This window comes from Suncus etruscus, chromosome 20, assembly GCF_024139225.1.
Source record: "Suncus etruscus isolate mSunEtr1 chromosome 20, mSunEtr1.pri.cur, whole genome shotgun sequence".
Classification (NCBI taxonomy): domain Eukaryota; kingdom Metazoa; phylum Chordata; class Mammalia; order Eulipotyphla; family Soricidae; genus Suncus; species Suncus etruscus.
Genome location: NC_064867.1, coordinates 27,841,488 through 27,863,186, shown reverse-complemented (window position 1 = coordinate 27,863,186; position 21,699 = coordinate 27,841,488). Strand labels below are relative to the sequence as shown.

The 21,699-nt window shown below is 46.8% G+C and overlaps 1 protein-coding gene across 1 annotated transcript; it reads left to right on the top strand.

The window, feature by feature from the left end:
• Nucleotides 1-953: 953 nt before the first annotated feature.
• On the top strand, nt 954-16,610 carry ZXDC (ZXD family zinc finger C). The gene is made up of 6 exons (XM_049766505.1): nt 954-2,020; nt 4,729-4,881; nt 5,247-5,325; nt 6,401-6,531; nt 9,542-9,712; nt 14,305-16,610. Exons 1-6 carry the CDS (start codon nt 1,111-1,113, stop codon nt 14,997-14,999), a joined length of 2,139 nt encoding a protein of 712 aa, XP_049622462.1. The 5' UTR covers nt 954-1,110; the 3' UTR covers nt 15,000-16,610.
• Nucleotides 16,611-21,699: the final 5,089 nt, after the last annotated feature.

Here is a 21,699-nt window from a genome sequence, read left to right as displayed (position 1 = left end):
CTGGAAAGTTCACCTCTCATCCTATATCCTTTGCTGCCCACTCCAAGTAGGCAGCAGTAGAATGAATTTAATTGCTAAGTGGGTAGAAAAGAAAATGCCTACTGGGACTCAGCCCTCTGTCCTGCTGGTCTAGGTGACTGCTTGGCACCTGACAGGTCCTATCCTTTCCTAATGCTACCTTTAAGTCCAGAGAGATCAGGCTGGCTACACAAGGAGCTACACACAGCATCATTAGGCTGTGGGGCCTATCCAAATGTGAGCAAGGAAACCCATGGAAAGATTGGGGGGGGGGGGCATAACCAGACTGGCAATTATGAAAGAAAAGTGGGTAAAAATATGGGGGGGGGGGTAGTGATGGAGGCTCACAACAGGATAGTCAAATTATTTCCTAAACCAGGAACAAGAGATTGAGGACTAAAGTCAAGAAAAGTGTTGGGATTAACCCCTGAGCGTCACAAGGTGTGGCCCCAAAACAAACAAAACCAAAAAAAAAAAGAAAGAAAGAAAGAAAAATGTTGGAATTCCAAATTGATGAGGAAACCAAAGTGAGCACAACCAGCGGAAGTTGACTAGGAGTTCACGCAACACAAAGCAACAACCCGGAAGTAAATCAGGAACGCCTCGACCCGGAAGCAAATCAGGACGCTTCAACACGGAAGTAAATAAGGCTGCGCCGCAACCAGCTTCCAATTCCACACCGGAGAGAGTAAACAGAACGTTGCGAGGGGTGATGCGCTGCGCTGAGCCGCGCCGGCGTCGTGACGTCACAGATCCCAACAGCCCTTGCGCGCTTCTCCGCAGAGTCTCCGACGCATGCGCAGCTGCACGCCTGACGCCAGACCATGCCAGTGTGCTGCGCGGCGCCGGCGTGATGACGTTGCCAATCCCAGCAGCCTCCACGCATCCCTCCCGGCGCCTGCGCAGGTCCGCTTCTGACGCCCCATCATGCCAGGCCGCTCTCCCAGCCAGTCGCGGCGGCGGGGAAGAAGGCGGCGTCACGGCCGGCTTCACGTCAGGTGAGGCGAGGCGGGGCGGACTGTGGGCGAACTGTTGCTTCCTTCTGAGGCGTCCTCTACGACGACACCCAGCCGCCGCTGCTGGGGCTCCAAGATGGACCGTCCCTCGCCGCTGCTCGTCGCTCCCGCAACGCGCGCGGACCAAAATGGCCGCCTGCTGCTGCTGCAGGGCCTGGAAAATGGCGCCTCAGCAACAGGACCTGGAGGAGAAGAGGACGCGAAATCCAGCTCCACAGCGAGCTCTCCGAGCCCCGACGACGACGCTGCAGGCGACTCCTTCGTGGTGCTGCTGGAAGTGGAGCGAGGGTCACCCCAAGACGCCCCAGATCCCCAGGAGGCCGTGCCCCAGAAATCATCTCCGAGCATCGCTTCCCCGCAGGCGAGCACCGTGAGCCTCAACAGCAGCGATTTGCTGGTGAGCTTCGACCACGGCGTCTTCACCTTGGCAGCCACACCGGCGAGGACTCCTACTGTGGCAGGCCCCTCGCCGAGGAGCCCTCTTGCACCCCCAAAACCAATGGCTGAAGCTGAAGTTGAAGCTGAGGCTGAAGAGGATGCAACCCCACCGGAGAATCGCCGCCTCGTCATTGCAACCCCAAGCTCCTCCGGCCCCCCAACTTACACCTGCCCCGAGCCCCAGTGTCCCCACACCTTCGCCAAGAAGCACCAGCTCAAGGTGCACCTGCTGAGCCACGGCTCGAGCCAAGGCCGGCGCCCCTTCAAGTGCCCCCTGGACGGCTGCGGCTGGGCCTTCAGCACCTCCTACAAGCTCAAGCGCCACCTGCAGTCGCACGACAAGCTGCGGCCCTTCGGCTGCCCCGCGGGCGGCTGCGGCAAGAAGTTCACCACCGTGTACAACCTCAAGGCGCACATGAAGGGCCACGAGCAGGACAGCCTCTTCAAGTGCGAGGTGTGCGCCGAGCGCTTCCCCACGCACGCCAAGCTCAGCTCGCACCAGCGCAGCCACTTCGAGCCCGAGCGGCCCTACAAGTGCGATTTCCCCGGTACGCAAGCGCACCCCCAGAAGGCAGGCGCCCAGCCAAGCACCCACTGTCACCCCCTTCCCTCCCTGGCTTCTATGGAACCCAGGCGTGTGGGGCTCATGGGCTAGCTAGGAGGAGGGGCGCAGCTGCTTGAAGCCGTTTCTGTGCTTTAGATCTTCTTATTTTATTTTGGTTTTGAGGTCACATCCAGCAGCGTTCAGAGGTTCCTCCGAGCTCTACGCTCAGAAATCGTTCCTGGCAGGCTCAAGTGGGGGGACCCTATGGTCCCATGCTATCTCTCCGGCCCCTGTGCTTTGGTTCTTGCCCCTGGGATATCGATATCCCAGGTGAGAGAGCCCCCAAGGACCCCCACTGGGGGTCTTCCCTCTCCAGCCAGGCATCATCCGATCTGCTGCTGTTGCTGCAGGACCCAAAACTTGGGTCCTGAGTGTCCCTCCTGCACCTCGAGACCCTCTCTGGTTGCAAATTCACCACCAGCTATCCCCGTATTGGTTTCTGTTTTGATCTTTTTTGTTCGTTTTTGTTTTGGGGTCACACCCGGCAGCCCTCCGGGGTTACTCTTGGCTCTGTGCTCAGAGATAGGTTGGCAGGCCCGGGGGACCATATTGGGTGCCGGGATTCGAACCCCTGTCTGTCCTGGATCGGCTGCCTGCAAGGCAAATGCTCTACCGCTGCTATGTCTCCGGTCCCCTTGTTTCTTTGTTTTGTTTTTGTTTTTGTTTTTATGTTTGGTTTTTGGGTCACACCCAGCAGCGCTCAGGGGTTCCTCCTGGCTCTACTCTTATAACTCGCTCCTGGCAGGCTTGGGGGACCATATGGGATGCCGGGATTCCAACCACCGTCTTTCTGCATGCAAGGCAAATGTCCTGCCTCCATGCTATCTCTCCGGCCACCCTTGTTTCTGTTTTTATAACCTTTGGATTTCCCGGGTTATGGGAAGTTCTGGAAGTGTGCCCAAGGCTGGGAAAAGTGAGTTTGAAGACCCAACTGAGTTCTTTGTCCATGGCTATCCTTCCTGCCTGCCCTAAAGCGTGGGGTGCTTGCTTTCGGAGGTCGTGATGCTGGGGGAGATGGGCTGGAGGGCTGAGCACTGCTCAGCATGCTCACTCCTGAAAGGGGGTTCTTGTCTTGCTCACTGTCTTTGGAGTGCTCCCCTTTTGGTGGGCTGTGTGGTTCTAGGTTTCTGCCTGGAACCCTCTTTCAGTCCTACCTGTTTGATCTGACTGGGCTATCAAGGCTGCTCTCTTCTGTGGTCATGCATGAGTTCCTCGCGGGTTACAGATGGGGGAGCCCTGCAAGGAAGTATCTGCAGGGTTGCTTCGAAGGTTAGGAACAAATGAAAGCAAAGGACCTGGGTCTGTGTCTTGAAGGTAGGCAAGATTGTTGGGAGAAGCAAAGGCTTGTTTATGGAGGGAGAGGGTGGTTGCTGTATTGTGGTCCTCAAACTGTGGCCCCTGGGCCACATATTGTATTTGTTCCCATTTTGTTTCTTCACTTTAAAATAAGATATATGCATTGTGCATAGGAATTTGTTTATATTTGTTTTTATTTTTACTATAGTCTGGCCCTCCAGCGGTCTGAGGGACAGTGAGCTGACTCCCTACTTAAAAAGTATAAGGACCACTGACCTAGGGAGAAGGAGGGAGAAGGACAGGTGACTTTCTGGGCCTCCTTGGAGGGGCCTATGCCTTGTCCTGCTTCCTACTAGTGATAAACAATTTACATCTGGATAGTTCGTAACCGTTTGAATGTTTCTTGTCAGAGGAGAGCTATGTGTGGATCAGGCAGTCTTGCTGGGGTTTTGGCTTGATGGGTGTGGTGAGGAAGACCACCGCATTTGGTGGAGACCCAGGTCATCTTCCTTGGATAGAGCAGGGACCCTGACTTAGTTACCAAAGTAGGCACCAACAAAGAAAGAAGCTGTTGGAAGTTTGTTGATCTGATTAGGGGATGCATACATCTCAGGTATTGGCAGGTTTTCTCTTCCTTGAGTCCTTGCCGTCTATAGTACAGGCCTTGAGGCAGTGTCCTCCACCGATCTCTGCATCTGCGAGGTGGGGAGTGCTTTCCAGGTCATCCCAGAGAGACTTGTTGGCCTGCCTCAGTTGTCCAGTCCGAGTGTATGTTTAATGCATCTTGTAGAACGAGACCCTTGGGTTGCCACAGGAGACTCCAGCCTTCTGAGACCTTGACTGGAATAGGCATGTCGGAAAACAAATGGTTGTTTCATTGCAGACATGTTTGGGTTTTTATTTAGAGGCCTTAATGATTTTGTGTGGCCAGAACTGTGTGCTAGGAACTTACTTAGGGGCCGAGCTGCTGGTTATGTAAGGTCTCCCTTTCCAGGAACTTTCCATGCTACGAAGTGACTGATTTCAGCCAAGTATTATTTCTCTCACAGGTTTTGCTTGGGTGACAAACAACATTGACATTTGGTTTAGTGAAAGACACACCGGAACAGCAGGATCCTGCTAGGAGACAGACCTGGCGAGCAGGTGGCTGGCATTGGAGAACTTCCGCTCAGCACCATATGGCTGTAGGTGGCCTGTGGGCTCGCTGACTGTCTTCTGTCCTTCTTACCAAGCCAGCCTCATGCTTGCTGCTCTCAGGAGGGGCTTACACAGTTGTGCTTTTCTTGCCTGTCTCAATGCTGCAGTGTTCTGGGTGAGGGTCACACCCATGAGTAAGGTATGTGTTTTCTTTGTTAGGCTGTGAGAAGACATTCATCACAGTGAGCGCACTCTTCTCCCACAACCGTGCTCACTTCAGGGAACAAGAACTCTTCTCATGCTCCTTCCCTGGGTGCAGCAAACAGTACGACAAGGCCTGCCGCTTGAAAATCCACCTGAGAAGCCACACAGGTAATGCCTCTGAAATCTGCAGTCATGAGCAATTTGTGTCTTATGGGGCTGGAACGATAGCACAGCAGATTGGGTGTTTGCTTTGCACATGGCTGACCTGGGTTCTATCCCTGACATCCCATATAGTTTCTTGAGTCCTCCAAGAGTGATTTCTGAGTGCAGAGCTGGGAGTGTGAGCACTGCCGGGTGAGGCCCAGAAACAAAACAAAATTTGTGTTTTACTATTTGTGGGTCTACTTGATATGCCCATGGTCTTGAGCAGGAAAGTTTAAAAGTCCCAAGTTTGGAAAGGCAAACTTTCCAGGTAGATCCAAATAATTACTGAGATTTATAATAGAGGTGTCATTGTTTTCTTTTTATCTAAGGTGAAAGACCTTTTATTTGTGACTCTGACAGCTGTGGCTGGACCTTCACTAGCATGTCTAAACTCCTGAGGCACAAAAGGTAACCTTTATATTTGGGTGTCCGTTACCAGATTTGTCAGTAGCAGAAATTGAAGAATGAAATATTTTTAGAAGTTTTGAAGTGATAAAGGGAGCATAAATGTGGGTAATTTGGAAAATTCAGGAAGCTATAAGCAGACTCATTCAATGTTATTACCTCAAGACATTTTGTATGCATACTATTTTAAAAAAATGTGATCACTGTATGTATGGGGCTTGAATGATAGCACAGCAGGTAGGGCATTTGCCTTACATGCAGCCAACCTGAGTTCAATCCCTGGCATCTCATATGGTCCCCTGAGCACTATCAGGAAAAACCCTTGAGCTCAGAGCCAGGAGTAACCCCTGATCACTGCCGGGTATGGCCCCAAAACAAAACAACCAAAATGTGGTCACTGTGCTTATGTGCATGTGATACTGAAAAAGAAATTACTGTTGCATAATCTGCATTTAAAAAGGGTTTTGTGCATAACCATGCCTGTGTGCCTTTGTCTGTGATGCTTTTGTTTAAAAAGCTCTGAAGTTCTCACTTCCCTGATGACACTGGGACGATTCAGATGCATTCCTTATTTTGGGGGGGGGGGGACCGATGGGGTGTAGAGGCTCAGAGCCTCCCCTGGTCATGGCCGCCTATAGTTTGGGGCTCAGCTCACTACCCTGGGCCTCTGGCTGGCCGGCGGCCACCTTCGCCTGGCAAGTCCCCCTGCAGCAGGCCCTGGTGGGACTCGGCCAAGCGTTTCACCCCGGATGCATTCTTATTGTCCTGTGTAGTTTGCAATATTGATTTATTGTCAGAATTTCCAAGTAATGGAAGCAGCCTCACCAATACATTTGGGCTTTGACTGTTCTAAATAGAGCAGCACTAACTGTTGGTGATTAATGTAGACTTGTAATTACAGGGTCCTGCAGACCTACCATGTGATTAAGATTTTTAAGAAGTATTGATCATTTTCTTAAATGCAAAGAGTTTGTAGTTTGATGTATATTATAGAATTTTAAAGCAAGAATTCCTTCTGAGACCTGGTGCCTCGGGGCTGCCTGTGTGATCGTGGTTCCCTATGTTTGCATTCTGGCAGGAAACATGATGATGATCGGAGGTTCACCTGCCCTGTGGAAGGCTGTGGAAAGTCATTCACCAGGGCAGAGCACTTGAAAGGCCACAGCATTACTCACCTGGGCACGAAGCCATTTGAGTGTCCTGTGGAAGGTAGGTTTTAACCCAGTGCTTTGAGCTGTGAATTTATATTTTGTCTATACGCATGCTATAAGGTTTGGCATCTTTAAATGTGTGGTTTAGGTTGCAGCATTAGATTGACTTGGCTCGTTTTTGGTGGATTATTCTATCTTGGTGCAATGTATTGGAAAGAAGAGACTGAGAATCAGACTGAGCCCCTGCCTGGCCCACCTGTGCGCCTACTCAGTTACGTATATGCCTTATTTGGGAAAGAACATGCAGAACATAGCTTTATTGGCATCTGATACATCGGAACTCACCGTGAAGTAGCTGATCAGAGGGCTCTTGGAAAGCAGGAGTGGAAGTGCTTTTCAGAAAGGAATTTCTCTCTCAGACATTATCTCTCAAAGTCTGTGCCTCTTGTCCCTGCTGGGTTTGTCCCTTACTAGTGCTGTGGGACTTTGTGTCTGGTGGGCCCCGACTCTTACTCATGTGGTAGTCTCGGGCAAGCTTTTCAGGGCCTCAATTTCTTACCCAAAAGAGGTTCATAAACATCTATTGCAGGGTCAGGAATGTAGTTCAGTGGCAGATCCCCCTGCTATGCATTTGTAAGACCTTGGTTTCAGTCCCTGACACTGCAAAATAAGCCCCCATTTGAAGCCAAGCTAGTTGTAGAATATATTAACCATAATAGAAGTGTTGTGATACAATTTTGTATTCAGAGCTCAGGTGGGAAACACACCATATCATCAGTTTAGAAATCACCCAACCTGCTTCTAGAGTATAGGCAACTGAAAGGGGAGGGATGTCTAGCCAGGCAGAAGGATGGAGGTTTAGAAAGGCCTCTTAATAGATTGCTTGAGGAACATGCAGGGTGCTAGAATTACATTAGAATGAAAACCTGAGGTTCTGTTTGAGAGCTGAGAAGAGGGGATGGGACCTAGACTAGAGTTTGACAAACGATACAGAAGTTAGGATCACTTAGTGATGGATGTGGGGGCAGTCTCACTTGACCTGGGGACAATCAATAGAGGGAGGTGGTTAGAGGAAGAGGAGTTGCTTTGGACAGGTTGCGTTTTACTCATAGCCTTTCCAAGTTTAGTGTTTGGCTTGTGCTGCCTGGTCTCAGTCAATGCAGTGTAGCAGCTGCAGTTATTGGTGTCCTAGAAGTGGATGCCATCCTCCGTGAATTGTTGGAGACTAGTGCCGGGGAGAGGGTGCCTCTGGGAGACGGACTGGCATTCTAGCCCCAGAGTGCTGCTGACCCCATTGTGTTCTCTGAAAAAATGTTAATGAAACTTGGGATATTGTGAGTGCGCCCAAGTTTAATGAAAGCACAGAAGGCATCATTACCAAATACTGTTGTTATATTTATTTTCAGGGAAGAAAAACTAGAGCAAAATCTTGGGGACTACTAAATTCTGGCCAAAGAGTAGAAGGGGGTACTGAGAGGGGCTAGAGGCAGATAAGCAAAGGTGATGGAGTGTGGTGGCAGGAACCTCCTGAGAACTGGGTGCTGAGTGCCTGCTGGGATGTGAAGAAAAGAGGAAGCAGCAGTGACAGGAAGGGTGGATTGTGCCTCTTGTTGTGTACTGGAGAGCGGAACTGGTCAGGGATAGAGTGACAGAGTACAGGCTTAATGGGCTGGAATAGGGGTAAAGGCAGGACCCTGCAGAGGGCTCAGAGATAAGCCTTGGTGAGTGATGAATTTGGCTGATGGATGCTGGAGTAGATCATACCACTTTTCAGCTTTTGTAGATAATTAAAATGTGCCATGCTACATAGTTAAATCACCTCTTCCCCTTCCTTTGCCATCATAATGTCAGAAAGAGCATGTAGGGCCTCAGGACAGTATATCTAACATGTACTTTACAAACTCTGCCAGGTAACTGTATCAGCTCTGGGTTCTGCCTCTGCCCCTCGGATGGTGGCTGTTTGGTGCCACTGTTTGTGGCCAGCTGCTGAGTCAGACCTTACTAAAATAAAATTAGTTTTGTTTTTTCTTGAACTAGCAAATACGTTTTTGAGAAAAGAAAAGTTGCTGCTGAGAGTGGGCAGATGTCCCAGTTGTGAGCCTGGTCTGGGAAAGCATTGGAAGCATGTGATCAGACTCCCTGATCTCAGCTCTCCTCAGACGCTGTACTGAGAACTGCGGTTGGAGAAGGAGTCTTGGATTTGGGAGGGGATCGAAGGGGGACAGGAGATAAGTTTTGTTCTTGTTCACATTTCTCTGTAGAGAATGGAGTCATCATGTAGGTTTCCTCTGTAGCATGCTGCAAATGTTGTTTCTTGAACCTGTCCTGGAAACACATCTGAAGCCTCACGTAAGAGGCCGCCATAGCCATGCTAGGTCCTGATCACCTCTCCCTGGCAGAGTCCTTTGCTAGGCCCTGGATTCAGACACTTCTTATGTTCTTGTGGACATGCACCACACAAGATTCCTATGTGCTATTTCATTGGGTCCTTATGCCCCTGCAAGGCGGGGGTTAGTTGCACTACAGAGAGGACATATAGGAGGGCTGAGCCAGGACATAAGGCTGGTCAAGGTTGTGCTTAAGGTGGAGTTGAGTCTCTGCTGCACTCTGATATTCTTCGTGGCCTAGCGGTAAGGTGCCTGCCTTGCCTGCGCTAGCCTAGGTTCGATCCCCCGGCGTCCCATATGGATTTTCACCGGGTGTGGCCCAAAAACCAAAAACCAAAAAAAAAGAAAAATAGGTTTTCTGGGCCAGAGAGATAACACAGCAGTGTTTGCCTTGCAAGCAGCCAATCCAGGACCTAAGGTGGTTGGTTCGAATCCCAGCATCCCATATGGTCCCCCGTATCAGCCAGGAGCTATTTCTGAGCAGATAGCCAGGAGTAACCCCTGAGCACCGCCGGGTGTGGCCCAAAAACCAAAAAAAAAAAAAAGGCTTTCCTTACCCTGTGACTGAGTTGTACTCAGAAAATCTCCATGTTTTTTCGCAGGCAAGCCTGAGGAAGGGATAAGGGAATGCCTGTCTTGCTTCCCAAGTAGCTCGTGTTTGACCCTTGTCTTCTGTTCTAGGGTGCTGCGCCAGGTTCTCTGCTCGCAGCAGTCTCTACATTCACTCCAAGAAGCATGTGCAGGATGTGGGTGCTCCGAAGAGCCGCTGCCCAGTGTCCAGCTGTAACAGACTCTTCACCTCCAAACACAGCATGAAGGCGCATGTGGTCCGGCAGCACAGCCAGCACCCAGGTCTGCTTACTTAATAGCAGAGTAAAGTGCTATATTCTTGGTCTCTCCATGTTCCCATTCTCTCACCTGGCACCATGGTGGCATTGATTAATTTCTAGATTGAGTTTTCCAAGCCTCTGCCTGCTTTGCAGGCTTCCAGTTTACTTCAGGTGTGCATGGTTCCAGGGTGAGGACCAAGGGCATCCACTGTTTACCTCGAATCATGTCAGTATTTGGTACTGTGCCTTTACTGCGGGCCACTTTGGCCTGGGGTGTATACCCACAGTAGTCCCAGCCAAGGCTCCTTCTTGTGGAGGCCAGAAGTGCTGGCGCAGCTCATACCAATGACTGATGCTGGCTCCGCTATTAATATAGGGAGGGATAAGAGAGTTACAAAGTTGTTCATGATTAAGTTTCAGTCATACAACGTTTAACCAACATTTAACATCTATCCACCACTTCACATTTCCTGCCCCAGTCTTCTCATTTTCCCTCCCACCCTACCTCTAGCCTTTCTCCCCAACTCTGTTAGACATTTTTCTTTTTTGTCTCTTTTTTCCTTTTAGACTCTGGTTTGCAATATTGTTACTGAAGGGGTATGCATATTACTTTACTTCCTTTCAGCACTCAGTTCTTGTCCAGAGTGATCATTTCTATCTCTGGCCCCAGCACATAGCAGGTTTCTAGTTTATCATTGTGGGATTAGACTAAAGCGGAAACTCATGAGTAAATTAGTACTTCTATTTGTGCTGAGTTTATACTTGTTTTTTCTCAAGGAATGAAAAACTCAGCAAGGGAATTTCTTTGGGGGGTGGGGCACACCCAGTGGTGCTCAGGGCTTCAATTATTTTGTTGTTGCTTGGGGGACTGTATGGGATGTTGGGGATCAAACTCAGATTAGCTACATGCAAGGTGGTAAGAATTCTAGTTGAAGAAACAATGTTTCTACTTTCAAATTTAAGTACTGTGGCCTCTAAGATAATAGATTCTATTTCTTTTGGCTTTTTTGGCCACACCTAGTTATCCTCAGGGCTTAATCCTGGCTCAGGGATTACTCTTGGCCATGCTTGGGGGACCATATTTAGCGCCAAGGATTGAATCCAGATCAACCACTGCAAGGCAGACACCTTTGCCACTATATTGTCTTTCTGGCCCCAAGACCATAAATTCTGATTTTACTCATTTTGTGGGTGTTGGGTATAAGTATCACTGACAGATTTCTTTCTTTAATTAAAATATTTTTTATTAAGGTACCATAAGTTACAAAATTGTTTGTTTAGGCAGTGTTCCAACACCAGTCCCACTAGCTGTGGGAACTTCGTTTCACCAATGTCCCAGCTTCCCTCCCACGTCCCAGCCTGCCTTCTTGACAGGCACAATTTTCAAGTTTAGTTATTATAGTTTGGGTCTCATGGTTACTTGTGTGTGTGTGTGTGGTCTCATGGTTACTGTGTGTGTGTGTACACATACAGATATACCTCACCTTTACACCAATATACACAAGGCCCCTCACCTCTGCTCCTTTACCTCCCATCTACCACTTCTTTTTTCTCCTCTCATTTTTTTTTCCTCCCTTGGCTTCTCATTTCTATAATCTAGGGTTCAGGGTAATATAGGTTTCCCTCTTGTATTTTCTTGACCTGAAATTTTGTATTTCATAGATAAGTGAGATCAGACAGTATTTGTTCTCTGGCTTCTAATTAACGAATTATAAGGTGGCAGTGAATTGCATGATTTCATCATTCCTTATAGCTGCAATAGTATTTCATTGTGCATTTATGTGACACCTTCATAATCCACTCGCCTGTCCTCAGACACCTGAGTTAATTCCATATCCTAGCTATTGCGTCAGATGCTACAATGAATAATGGTGTGTGCATATGTCCTTTGGATTGGATGTTTTTGTTATTGAGAGTAAATGTCAAGAATTTGAATTACTAGTTCATGTCTGATCTATGCTTCTTTTTCTGAGAAATCTTTATATTATTTTCCATGGGTTGAACTAGAAAACCTTTCCACTGGAGTGAAAGTAAGTTCCTTTTTCACTACAACCCATCAACACAGATCATTTTCAGTTTTTGGATACGAACCTATCTTATCTCACTGTAATCTTGATTTGGATTTCTCTGGTATTAAGTAGTGATGAGCACTTTTTCGTGTGCCTGTTGACCCTATATCTTCTTTAGAGAGTTAATTTTTATTTTTATCCCCCCTTTATCTTTGCATGTTTTGGGGCCATACCGGGCAGTGCTGAGAGGAGTTACTCCTTGTTCTGCGCTCACAAATTATTTCTGGCAGACTCAGGAGAACCATATGCAATGCCGGGGATCAAATCCATATGCAAGGCAAATGCCCTACCCACTGTACTATTGCTCTAGCCCAGGGGTCTCAAACTCAATTTACCTGGGGGCCGCAGGAGGCAAAGTTGGGGTGAGGCAGGGCCGCATAAGGGATTTCGCTTACCAAATATTTGCAATAAAAAAATCGCATTAAACATTTGCATACCCCGAACAGAACTGCTCGAGGTATGCGAATGTTTAATGCGATTTTTTCTTACTAATTTGATTTTTATTGCGATTATTTGGTGAGCGAATAATCGCGAAGACTGCAATATTTGAAGGCTGGCCACGGGCCACAAAATGTTGTAGGGAGGGCCGCAAACGGCCGGCTGGCCATGAGTTTGAGACCCCTGCTCTAGCCTCTCTTCCTATTTTTTGATAGGGTTTTTTGATTACTGTTGATCTTTGCGACTGCTTTATATGTATGGGGTAATAGCCCATTATTTGATGTCGAGTGCAAATATTTTCTCCAATTCAGTGAATGTCTTAGTTTTAACTTGTGTTTCTGGTGCCATGTAGAAGTTCTTAAAATGGATATAGAAGCCCCATGTGTTTATTTTTGTTTCTGTTACCTTTGCCAATGATTAATATCATTTAAAACACCTGTGAGGTTTGTGTCATGGAATGTATCGCAGGTTTCTTAAAACCATTTGTATTAGAAATACAGTTCATGCTCCTGATTTTCCTAGCTAGGAAGCTTGGCAGTAATTAACGTTCGGCGGGGACAGAACTGACAACTTTCCCTCTGGCATGGTTGAGGGGTCCTCAAACTTTTTAAACAGGGGGCCAGTTCACTGTCCTTCAGACTTTTGGAGGGCCAGATTATAGTAAAAACAAAAATTACGAATTAATTTCTATGCATATATCTTATTTAGAAGTGAAGAAACAAAATGGGAATAAATACATTATGTGGCCCGCGGGCCGTAGTTTGAAGACCCCTGTAAAATCTAGATGATGCAGGTAGCTATTGCTTCTGAAGAATGTCAGATTCTTTTTAATTCTGCTCAGTTTTTTCATGTTTCCATTTCTTCAGTTGATGCATGAATACTAGGAATTGAGGTGATTGGCATTGACTCCTTTTAGGAGAAAACACTTGGCAGTGCTCAAGGCTTACTCTTAGCTAATACTAATACCCTACCTCCTGTACTATTGTTTCTGCTCTGTTTGGCATGTAAAGTTGCTACTTGAATATTAGTTATTATTTTTGTAAAGTAAATATTCACGATTGCTCTGTAGGTATTTGATTATTTAAGTTACTTGAGTCCTAAATATTTAAGAGTGTCCATGCAGCCATTAGACTTAAAATGATCTGTTAGCTTTATTTCTGTCATCAGCAAGTCCTAGAACTTAGGCCCAGGCCCTGTACCTCATGCAAAAGAGGCAAAGATGAGTCCTACTCTTAAGATGTTCATAGGTAGGGGCTGGAGCAGTAGCACAGCGGTAGGGCCTTTGGCTTGTATGTGGCCAACCCAGGACAGACTCCAGTTCGATTCCTGGCATCCCATCTGGTCCCCCGAGCCTGCCAGGAACAATTTCTGAGTGCAGAGCCAGGAGTAACCCCTGAGTGCCTCTGGGTGTGACCCCAAAACTAAGATGATCAGAGGAGGGAGGTGGAGTGTCAGTATTTGGAACTAGTGGGGAGGGGAACTCTAGAGAAATTTTATCCAGGGGCACATTCTACAGTGCCTGGGGCACCTAATGTTGCAGTTCCCTTGAGCTTCGGTCTTGATCCTTGTGGTTAGACCTGGTACAAAGATTTTTTTCCCTACTGATTGCTCCCTGCATCTCATCTTGGAGTTATAGGAGTTATAGGAGTTATAGTCGGTTGTGGTTGGGGTGAAAGTATGCTGAGGGTCCAAACTGACGAAGGTTGGCACCAGAATTAACCACAAACCAGAGCAAAACAGAACTTTGTGACTGAGGTTTGTGTTCTGTGCGGTTGTCTTCTCAGGGCAGCTCTGTGGCACAGAAGGAAGACTACAGGACACAAAGTCATTATTTTCTGTCACAAAGACATTACTTCAAGGCTTGCCTCTTTCTTTTGTTACTAGTTGATACAATTTGAAGAAAAATTATTCAGACTCTCAGTCATGTTCTCCACCTGGAGATAGGCCTGTCAGCCTGTGGATTGAAGGAAGCATATTAGAAGCCTCAAGTGCTAGCAAAGTATTGTATTTAAATGTGGGGCCTCCTTCAATAGATGAGTCCTTGAGGAGTCAGAAGAAAAAAAAATCATCTTGTCATAAAATAATTGGAATGTTCATTTCTTTCCAGGCCTCTTACCTCAGCTCGGAGCTTCGAATTCCCTAACGTCCAGCAGTGAACTCAGCAGCCCGGCCCAGAATGAGCTCAACAATCTCGACCTGGCAGCACTTTTCTCTGATGCACCCAGTGACAGCAGCACTGCCACGGGGACCCCTGACGAGGCGCTTAACTCTGGAATGCTGACAATTGATGTGACTTCTGTGAGCTCATCTCTTGGGGGGCCCCTCCCCTCTAACAGTAGTTCCTTAGGGCCCATGGAACCCCTGGTCTTGGTGGCCCACAGTGACATTCCTCCCAGCCTGGACAGCCCTCTGGTGCTGGGACCAGCAACCACAGTGCTTCCACAGAGCAGCTTCAGTATGGACGATGTGCAGGCCATGGGTGCGGGGGCCTTAGGCTGCTTGGTAGCTCTGCCTGTGAAGAACTGGAGTCAAGACCCACAGGCTCTGCCCTCCAGCAGTCACTCAACTGAGAACACCAGCACACCGACCCCTGCAAGTCCCCAGCAGGGAAACTCCAGCATCCCGGAGCTGTTGGCTCCCGTCAAAGTGGAACTGAACTCCCCTCCTGGCCTGGGTGCTGTCCAGCAGCAGGAGAACAGCAGTGGGCTGGCCCGGACTGTGTTCTCCAGCCCTGCAGAAAAGCCCAGTCAGCAGAAAGACACAGGGCTCAGTGCAGGGGACGGCTGCTTCTATTTGGTATGAGTGTTCTCTGAGTCGCCACCACCTAGTCCACTTCTTACACTCGGTTGGGAGGATGCTCTGGATCAGTCCTTTGTGTGCAGACTTTCTTAACTGGCTTGCAAAAGGAAGGAGCCCTGGGCTACAAGTCTGGAAATCTGAATTCTGATCCAGTCTGGAACTGACTAGTTTTTCTGACCTTGAACAAATCACTTAACCTATCTAAGCCTTAAATTCTCATTTATTTCTAAAATGAGGGGGTTTGGCTAGATGAGTTTTAAGATCGTCCATTTGAGTTCTGTGAATCTGTGATGATCTGTTTTTCTTTTTATTTTTTTACATTTGGGCTGTTTCATAATGTTGAAATGTTCTGCCTTTGTGCGTTTCACATAATGACAAGTCTTTCGACTTATTAATGAAAAGGGGAAGAGTCCTGACATCAACTGTCTCTGAAAGTTTAATGGGAACTTTAAAACCATGCAGAAAAAATTTTTTAACTGGAGTGGATAGAATAAAAGGAAGTAGTTTATACACTTTGGTTTCTGGAGAGTTATAAGAGCATTTTTCTGATTTAAGGCTGAAAGTTAATATACTTTAAATTGTATTTATGCCAGGAATGCAGTTAATATAATTTAACTTAAAGTAATTTAAAGATTAAATTTGATTAATTGGGAGGAGTCTGATTTTTTTCCTCAGTCTCAAATAGGAATGATCAAATAGGATTTTATCTCTGTGGCACACAGTAAATTTTAATGTGAAATTGTTTAAAATGCGAAATACTATTTTACTACTTTTTTAATGGGATTTTGGGGGATTAGGGCAAGTTGTCAGAATGTGGTAACCCATCTTGCCAAGAACCAGCTTTGATTCTTTATGTCTACAGGAAGTGCCAGTGCCTGTTGCCCTTCACTGTGCTTGCTCATCTCTTGTCAGCAGCTGAGCCTTGCTTGCATTACCCCTGGCTTTGGCTGACATAGCAGTTGCTAAGCTGGCAGGCGACAGGGCCAGTCAGGGAGATGGCCTGGCTCAGCTAAGCGGGAATGCAGAACTTGTGCGTAGGGCCTCGGTGTCTTGGGATCCAGGGCAGAACCCTTTGCATCTCCAGAGCCAGCACTGGCAGGTGGAGTCAAGTCGAGTTAGCACAGCCCTGATGCTGACTCCTTCATTTTCTCGCTGTTTGCATGATATTGGGCAGCCTCAAATCTCTGAGCACAGATGATGTGTGGTGAATGGGTTACAGGTATGCAAGAGCTGTTCTCTTTTTAGTGGCGAGTAGTCAGCAGTTTTTCTTTGTACTTTCACAAGTTTACAGCTGGGTCAATCTTCCTAGGGGTCCCACTGTGCACCAGTTCATTGCTGACTTCAGGGGTGGTAACTCAGACTTAGTGGAGAATGCCTGATGCCAGCAAGGCTCTGCAGCAGAAGTGAGAGGGCTCCTCGGGGTTGCCCGTCCATGATTGTGTGGTTAGAACTATCCTGTTCCTTCCTCCAGGAAGCTGTGCCCGGGCTTCAGACTTCATAGAAATCTGTCTGTCATTCATTGTCAAGTTTTTGTGTACAATATCCTGTTATGTTTTAGACTTCGGAGGAATAAACTTTGCTTCTCTGCATAATAAAATTATGTATTTATTCCAACTCTGACTTTGTTTGCACTGTAATTGGACATAGCACTTGGCTCTGCTGGAGATCCTCAGAGTATTGGACTCTGTTCTGTTTGGGAGCAGACTCAGTCTGATTCAGTATTTCACGTGCTACCCACCCTCTTCTTATTTTTGGCTTCAAGTGACTGACGCCCCTTTTTTCTGGTCTCAGGATAATGGGGGCTCAGCAAGAACAGATTCCCGAGTCATTCAGCTAGCCAAGAAAAAAAAGCAAAGAGGAACTGGGAGCAACGCAGGTGAGGCTGTGTGTACTACTGTGCTGGGAAGCCCTGGCTCAAGGGCTCCTAGGGGCTGATGTAGGAGAAGCTCAGAAGCATTTCCTGTGCTTTCTGATACTTTGAGGTACATGGCATCTTGCTTACCAGCTCTTTAGTATCATGTAAGTTTAAACAACAGCAAAATTCTTAGCATCAGGAGCTGGAGCAATGGTGCAGCGGTAGGGCATTTGCCTTATACGCAGCTCACCCAGGATGGACTGCCGTTCGATTCCCCTGGAGTCCCAAGGGCCATTTCTGAGGACATAGCCAGGTGTGCCCTCCCCCCCACCCCCCCGAAAAATAATTCTTAGCATCAGCATGGCCACCTTATTCCTATAAAGGGTGAGTAAATGTTGGTGTTTGTAAACAATAGTGTCTTTTGCCAGGCAAATGCTGAGGTATGCTGAGTGGCCTCAAATAGAGGTGGGCACGTAACCTTGATATGAGAAACTTTGAAGTGGGGCTGTCTGGGGCTGCCTTAGCATGGAGCAACTCCTGGCTGGCATGTGACATAACACATTTCCAGTTCAAAGTTCTGCTGAAATCTGATTTTATTTTTCTTTTGACCAATGTATTTTTCGGTTTGAAGGCCACACCTGCCTATATCAGGGCTTACTTCTGACTGCTCAGGAATTATTCCTGGCAGGGCTTAGGGACCATATGAGGTGCCAGGGATCAGCTCACATCTGTTTGAGACAAACACCTTCTATACATTATCTTTCTGATCCCTGAAATCTGAGTTTTAGATACTGGTAATCTACTTCTATTTTTTTTTTCTACTTCTATTTTTAATTACATAAACTAAACAATCCTGGTGTGAGTCCTCATGCACTTAGTCATCTGTCCATTCTAAACATGGAATAGTCTGTAGGGCTCAATGCTAAGAGGCAACTGCAGTGAATCCTTCTGTAAAACCAAGTGAATTCCTTTACTATATTATTTTATATATTTCATTTGTCCTTTATATCTGAAATGTATTTTCAAAATGAGAAATTTACTATGGATAACTTGGTACATAGGACTGGTCATCTCAATAATGTCTTTGCTTTTTTTTTTCTTTTTTTTACAACAAACCACACACTCAGATGACTTTATTCATGGGGAGGGGGCCCACCTGCTGCCACTGTACCCTGGCCAGGGGGTGCCAGGGTCCATGGCCACACATGGGGCCTTCATGAACTTGTGCTTGGACAGGACTTGGGGAGCAGGATGACACCACAGTTCCCCCATAGGGCAAGTATCCAGGTGGGTGGGGAACGACCAAGAGGGAAGAGGCCCCTTCCCACTGTGGCAATACCCCAGGCCCAGCCTCTGGCATCCCCAGAGAAATAAACAGAGGCCATGGATGAGCCCCGACAAGACTGATCCACCCCATCAGGGTGGAAGCTTCCAGAACTTGGGCAAGGCAGAGCTGCCATTCCCACACATTAGTGGGACTCTGGCTGATAGGGGAAAAGCCTGTGTGGGACCCAGAGTTGCATCTAAATACTCTGGTGAGAGGAACAGCATTGAGTGTTACCAACCTTCTATAAAGCTAACGTAACACTAATGCTAAAAGCAGATAGAGATTTCCAGAAAAGAAAATCTCAGCCAATATCTATCCCTGATGAGCATCAATGCAAAATGCTTAAAAAAAATTAGGTATCGGGGCCGGAGCGATGACACAGCAGTAAGGCATTTGCTTTGCACATGGCCGATCCAGGATGGACCTTGGTTTGATCCCTAGTGCCCCATATGGTCCCCTGAGCCCGGAGCGATTTCTGAGCACATGGCCAGGAGTAGCCTCTGAGCGTCACAGGGTGTGGCCCAAAAAGAAAAATCTAAGTACCTAAGTCCAGCGTATCAAAAATAATCACAGCCTTATCAATTGGGATTCATACCAGGGATGCAAGGATGGTTCAGTAAATCAATTAACATAAAAATCAATTAACATTATATATTGTTATATATAATATAGATGATATTATATCAACATAATATAAATTAACATCCACAAATCAGTTAACATAACGTTAATAAAAGGAAAAATAAGAAACACATGATCATGTCAATTGGTGCAGAGAAAGCTTTCACAGAATCTAACATCCATTCATGATGAAATACACTCAAAATAGGGGTGGATAGAACTGCTGGTGGGAATGTTTTCTTTTTAGCCTCTGAAAATGATATGGAGAATACTCAGTAAGCTTAAAATTGAGCTGCCACATGACCCAGCAATTCCACTTTTGAGTATCTACCACACATCCACATTCACACCATTTTTTATTATTGTATTTAGTACAATAGCTAAGATATGGAATCAACCTAGGTGTTCAACAACAGATGAATGGATTACAAAGATGTATATATACACACAACAGAATACACAGAATACTCCAGCTGGAAGGAATGATGAAATCATGCAATTTGCTGCAACCTAGTTGGAACTGGAAGATGCCAGGTTGAGTGAAGTAAGCCTGAAAACGAAAGGTGAACACAGGATGATTTTACATATTTGATATATAGAATAATTGGAAAAGGAAAGGTAAAGTAGCAAAGGTTATATTCGTTGTGTGGGCGGGTGGTCTAGCTTTTTGCCCAAAACACAGACTCAACAACACTGAAAACATGAGCCTTAAGTTGCAGCCACCTAATAACTTTGTCATGTGCCTGTCAAGTTGTCAAAGAGGGGATATTGGGGATGGGTAATGTTGGGTTTTGGGAATATAGGCGGAAGGAGTTGACACTGATGGTAGGGTTGGTGTTGAAATATATACCTAAAACTCAACTATCAGTAACTTTGTAAATCTAGTTATTTAATTAAATACAATTTTGTTGTTAAGGATTTTGGACCACACCCGGAAGCCCAGTGGTATCTTCTGATCTTGCTTGGGACCCATATGGAATGCCACGGATCGAATTTGGGTTGTCCATGTGCAAGCCCAAACGTCCTTCCTACTGTTCTATTGCTTTGGCTCCAATTAAATAAGCTTTTTTTCTTTTTAAGAAAAGGAAGTTTGGGGGCTGGAGAGATAACATGGAGGTAGGGCATTTGCCTTGCATGCAGAAGGATAGTGGTTCAAATTCTGACATCCCATATGGTCACCCGAGCCTGCCAGGAGTGATTTCTGAGCCTAGAGCCAGGAGTAGCCCCTGAGTGCTGCCGGGAGTGACCCCCCCCCCCCAAAATAAAAGTGTGTTATCACGTATATTCCGTTGATAGGGCTCTAAAAGCTTCGTTATTTTCTCAACAAATTTTGCACGTATTTCAAAAACTGCTCTCCATCCCTGATGGGAACAGCAATGTAGTTTCCTTCCCAACCCTAGAACCAGCAACTTTCCTGGGGGAAATGTGAATTTTCAGCCCACACCTAGAGCTGGCATCTTTGCTGGGGAGTTGGCCAGAGGCAAGCACCACACCTGCAGGATTGCTTTAATCACCTTTGTGACACTTGGTATTCAGTGTGAGGGGATGTCCCTGTTAAAACAAGTGAGGAGGGATAAGTGCAGGGAGGAAGCCAATAATAGCTGGCAGAGTCTGTTTATTAGAATCCCAAAAGTGGAGCCAGAGCGATAATGCAGCAGTAGGGCATTTGCCTTGCATGCATCTGACCCAGAATGGACCTCGATTTCATCCCTGGCATCCCATATGATCCCCCAAGCCAGGAGCAACTTCTGAGCACATAGCCAGGAGTAACTCTGAGTGTCACCGACTGTGGCCCCCCCCAAAATAAATCAATAGAAGAATAGTTAGAACTTAGAAAATCTGTCAGTCCCCAATTGCATCTGAAATTTGGAGGCCATTGGAAATTTTTATATGGCGGCAGCAGCTGAATTGGAATTTCGGTGGGAGCTCCAAACTATGCAGGGAAAACATTCCATTGGGTCTGGAACTCACCAAACAGATGATGTCATGTTTTGTTTTGTTTTTTCTCCCAGCTGGGGTGAGCTTTCAGGGCAGATGGTGACTGAACTGAAGAAGGAAAAAAGGTTTAACTCTTGGAGGGGAGGGTGGCAGCAACTGCTCAACCCACATGAGTATTTGTAGGATCGAGACCTATAGCAGACCTTGAAGACTTCTACCACAGCTTTGGCTTTCACTCAGAATCAAAACAAAAAGGTATAATTCGGAATTTTTTATTTATTTATTTATTTATTTATTTTTTATAATTCGGAATTTTAACAGGAGCATTCTAGGTAACTCTCAGCATTCTAGGTAACTCTCCTAAAAAGAAATAATCAGATTAAGGGAGGAAGCCTGGAGAGCAGATAGAAGTTCGAGGAGGAGTCGGGGAGTTTAGACAAGGTGACTATGGGCTTCTGGAGGATACAGCCATGAGGAAGGTGACTATGTCTGTGACCAGGGGCAGTTCTGCTGGAGAGAATCTGCTGGCAAAGATTCTAAAGGAAGCAGAGAAGCCAGCATAGAGGACTGCCCTGTGTCTGTTGGCACACTACAGTCTCTGGAACTGGTGGGACTGGTGTACCATTAGTGGGCCAGGTCCAGGTGTTGCCCATGGAGAAACACCTAAGACCACTCTTCTTACTGCAAATGATGGATGACCATTTGGGGAAAAGTATTAAAACCCCTCACAGAGTGAAAAATGCACCTGTGTGGGGAGGTGGGGTGGGGTCCTAAGGTAAGTTTGAGAATGAAAGGGAAGCCATCAGAATAGCCAGCACTAACTTGGTTCTGAGTGCTTGACTGAGATAACCACTCATCTATTTTCCAGTTTCCCAAATTGGGAGCTCTTCTACCAGCCTCTCTCTCATACTATGGACACGGTCCCGGTCCCCATAGGTCTCAGAGCCATAGGTCTGGAAGAT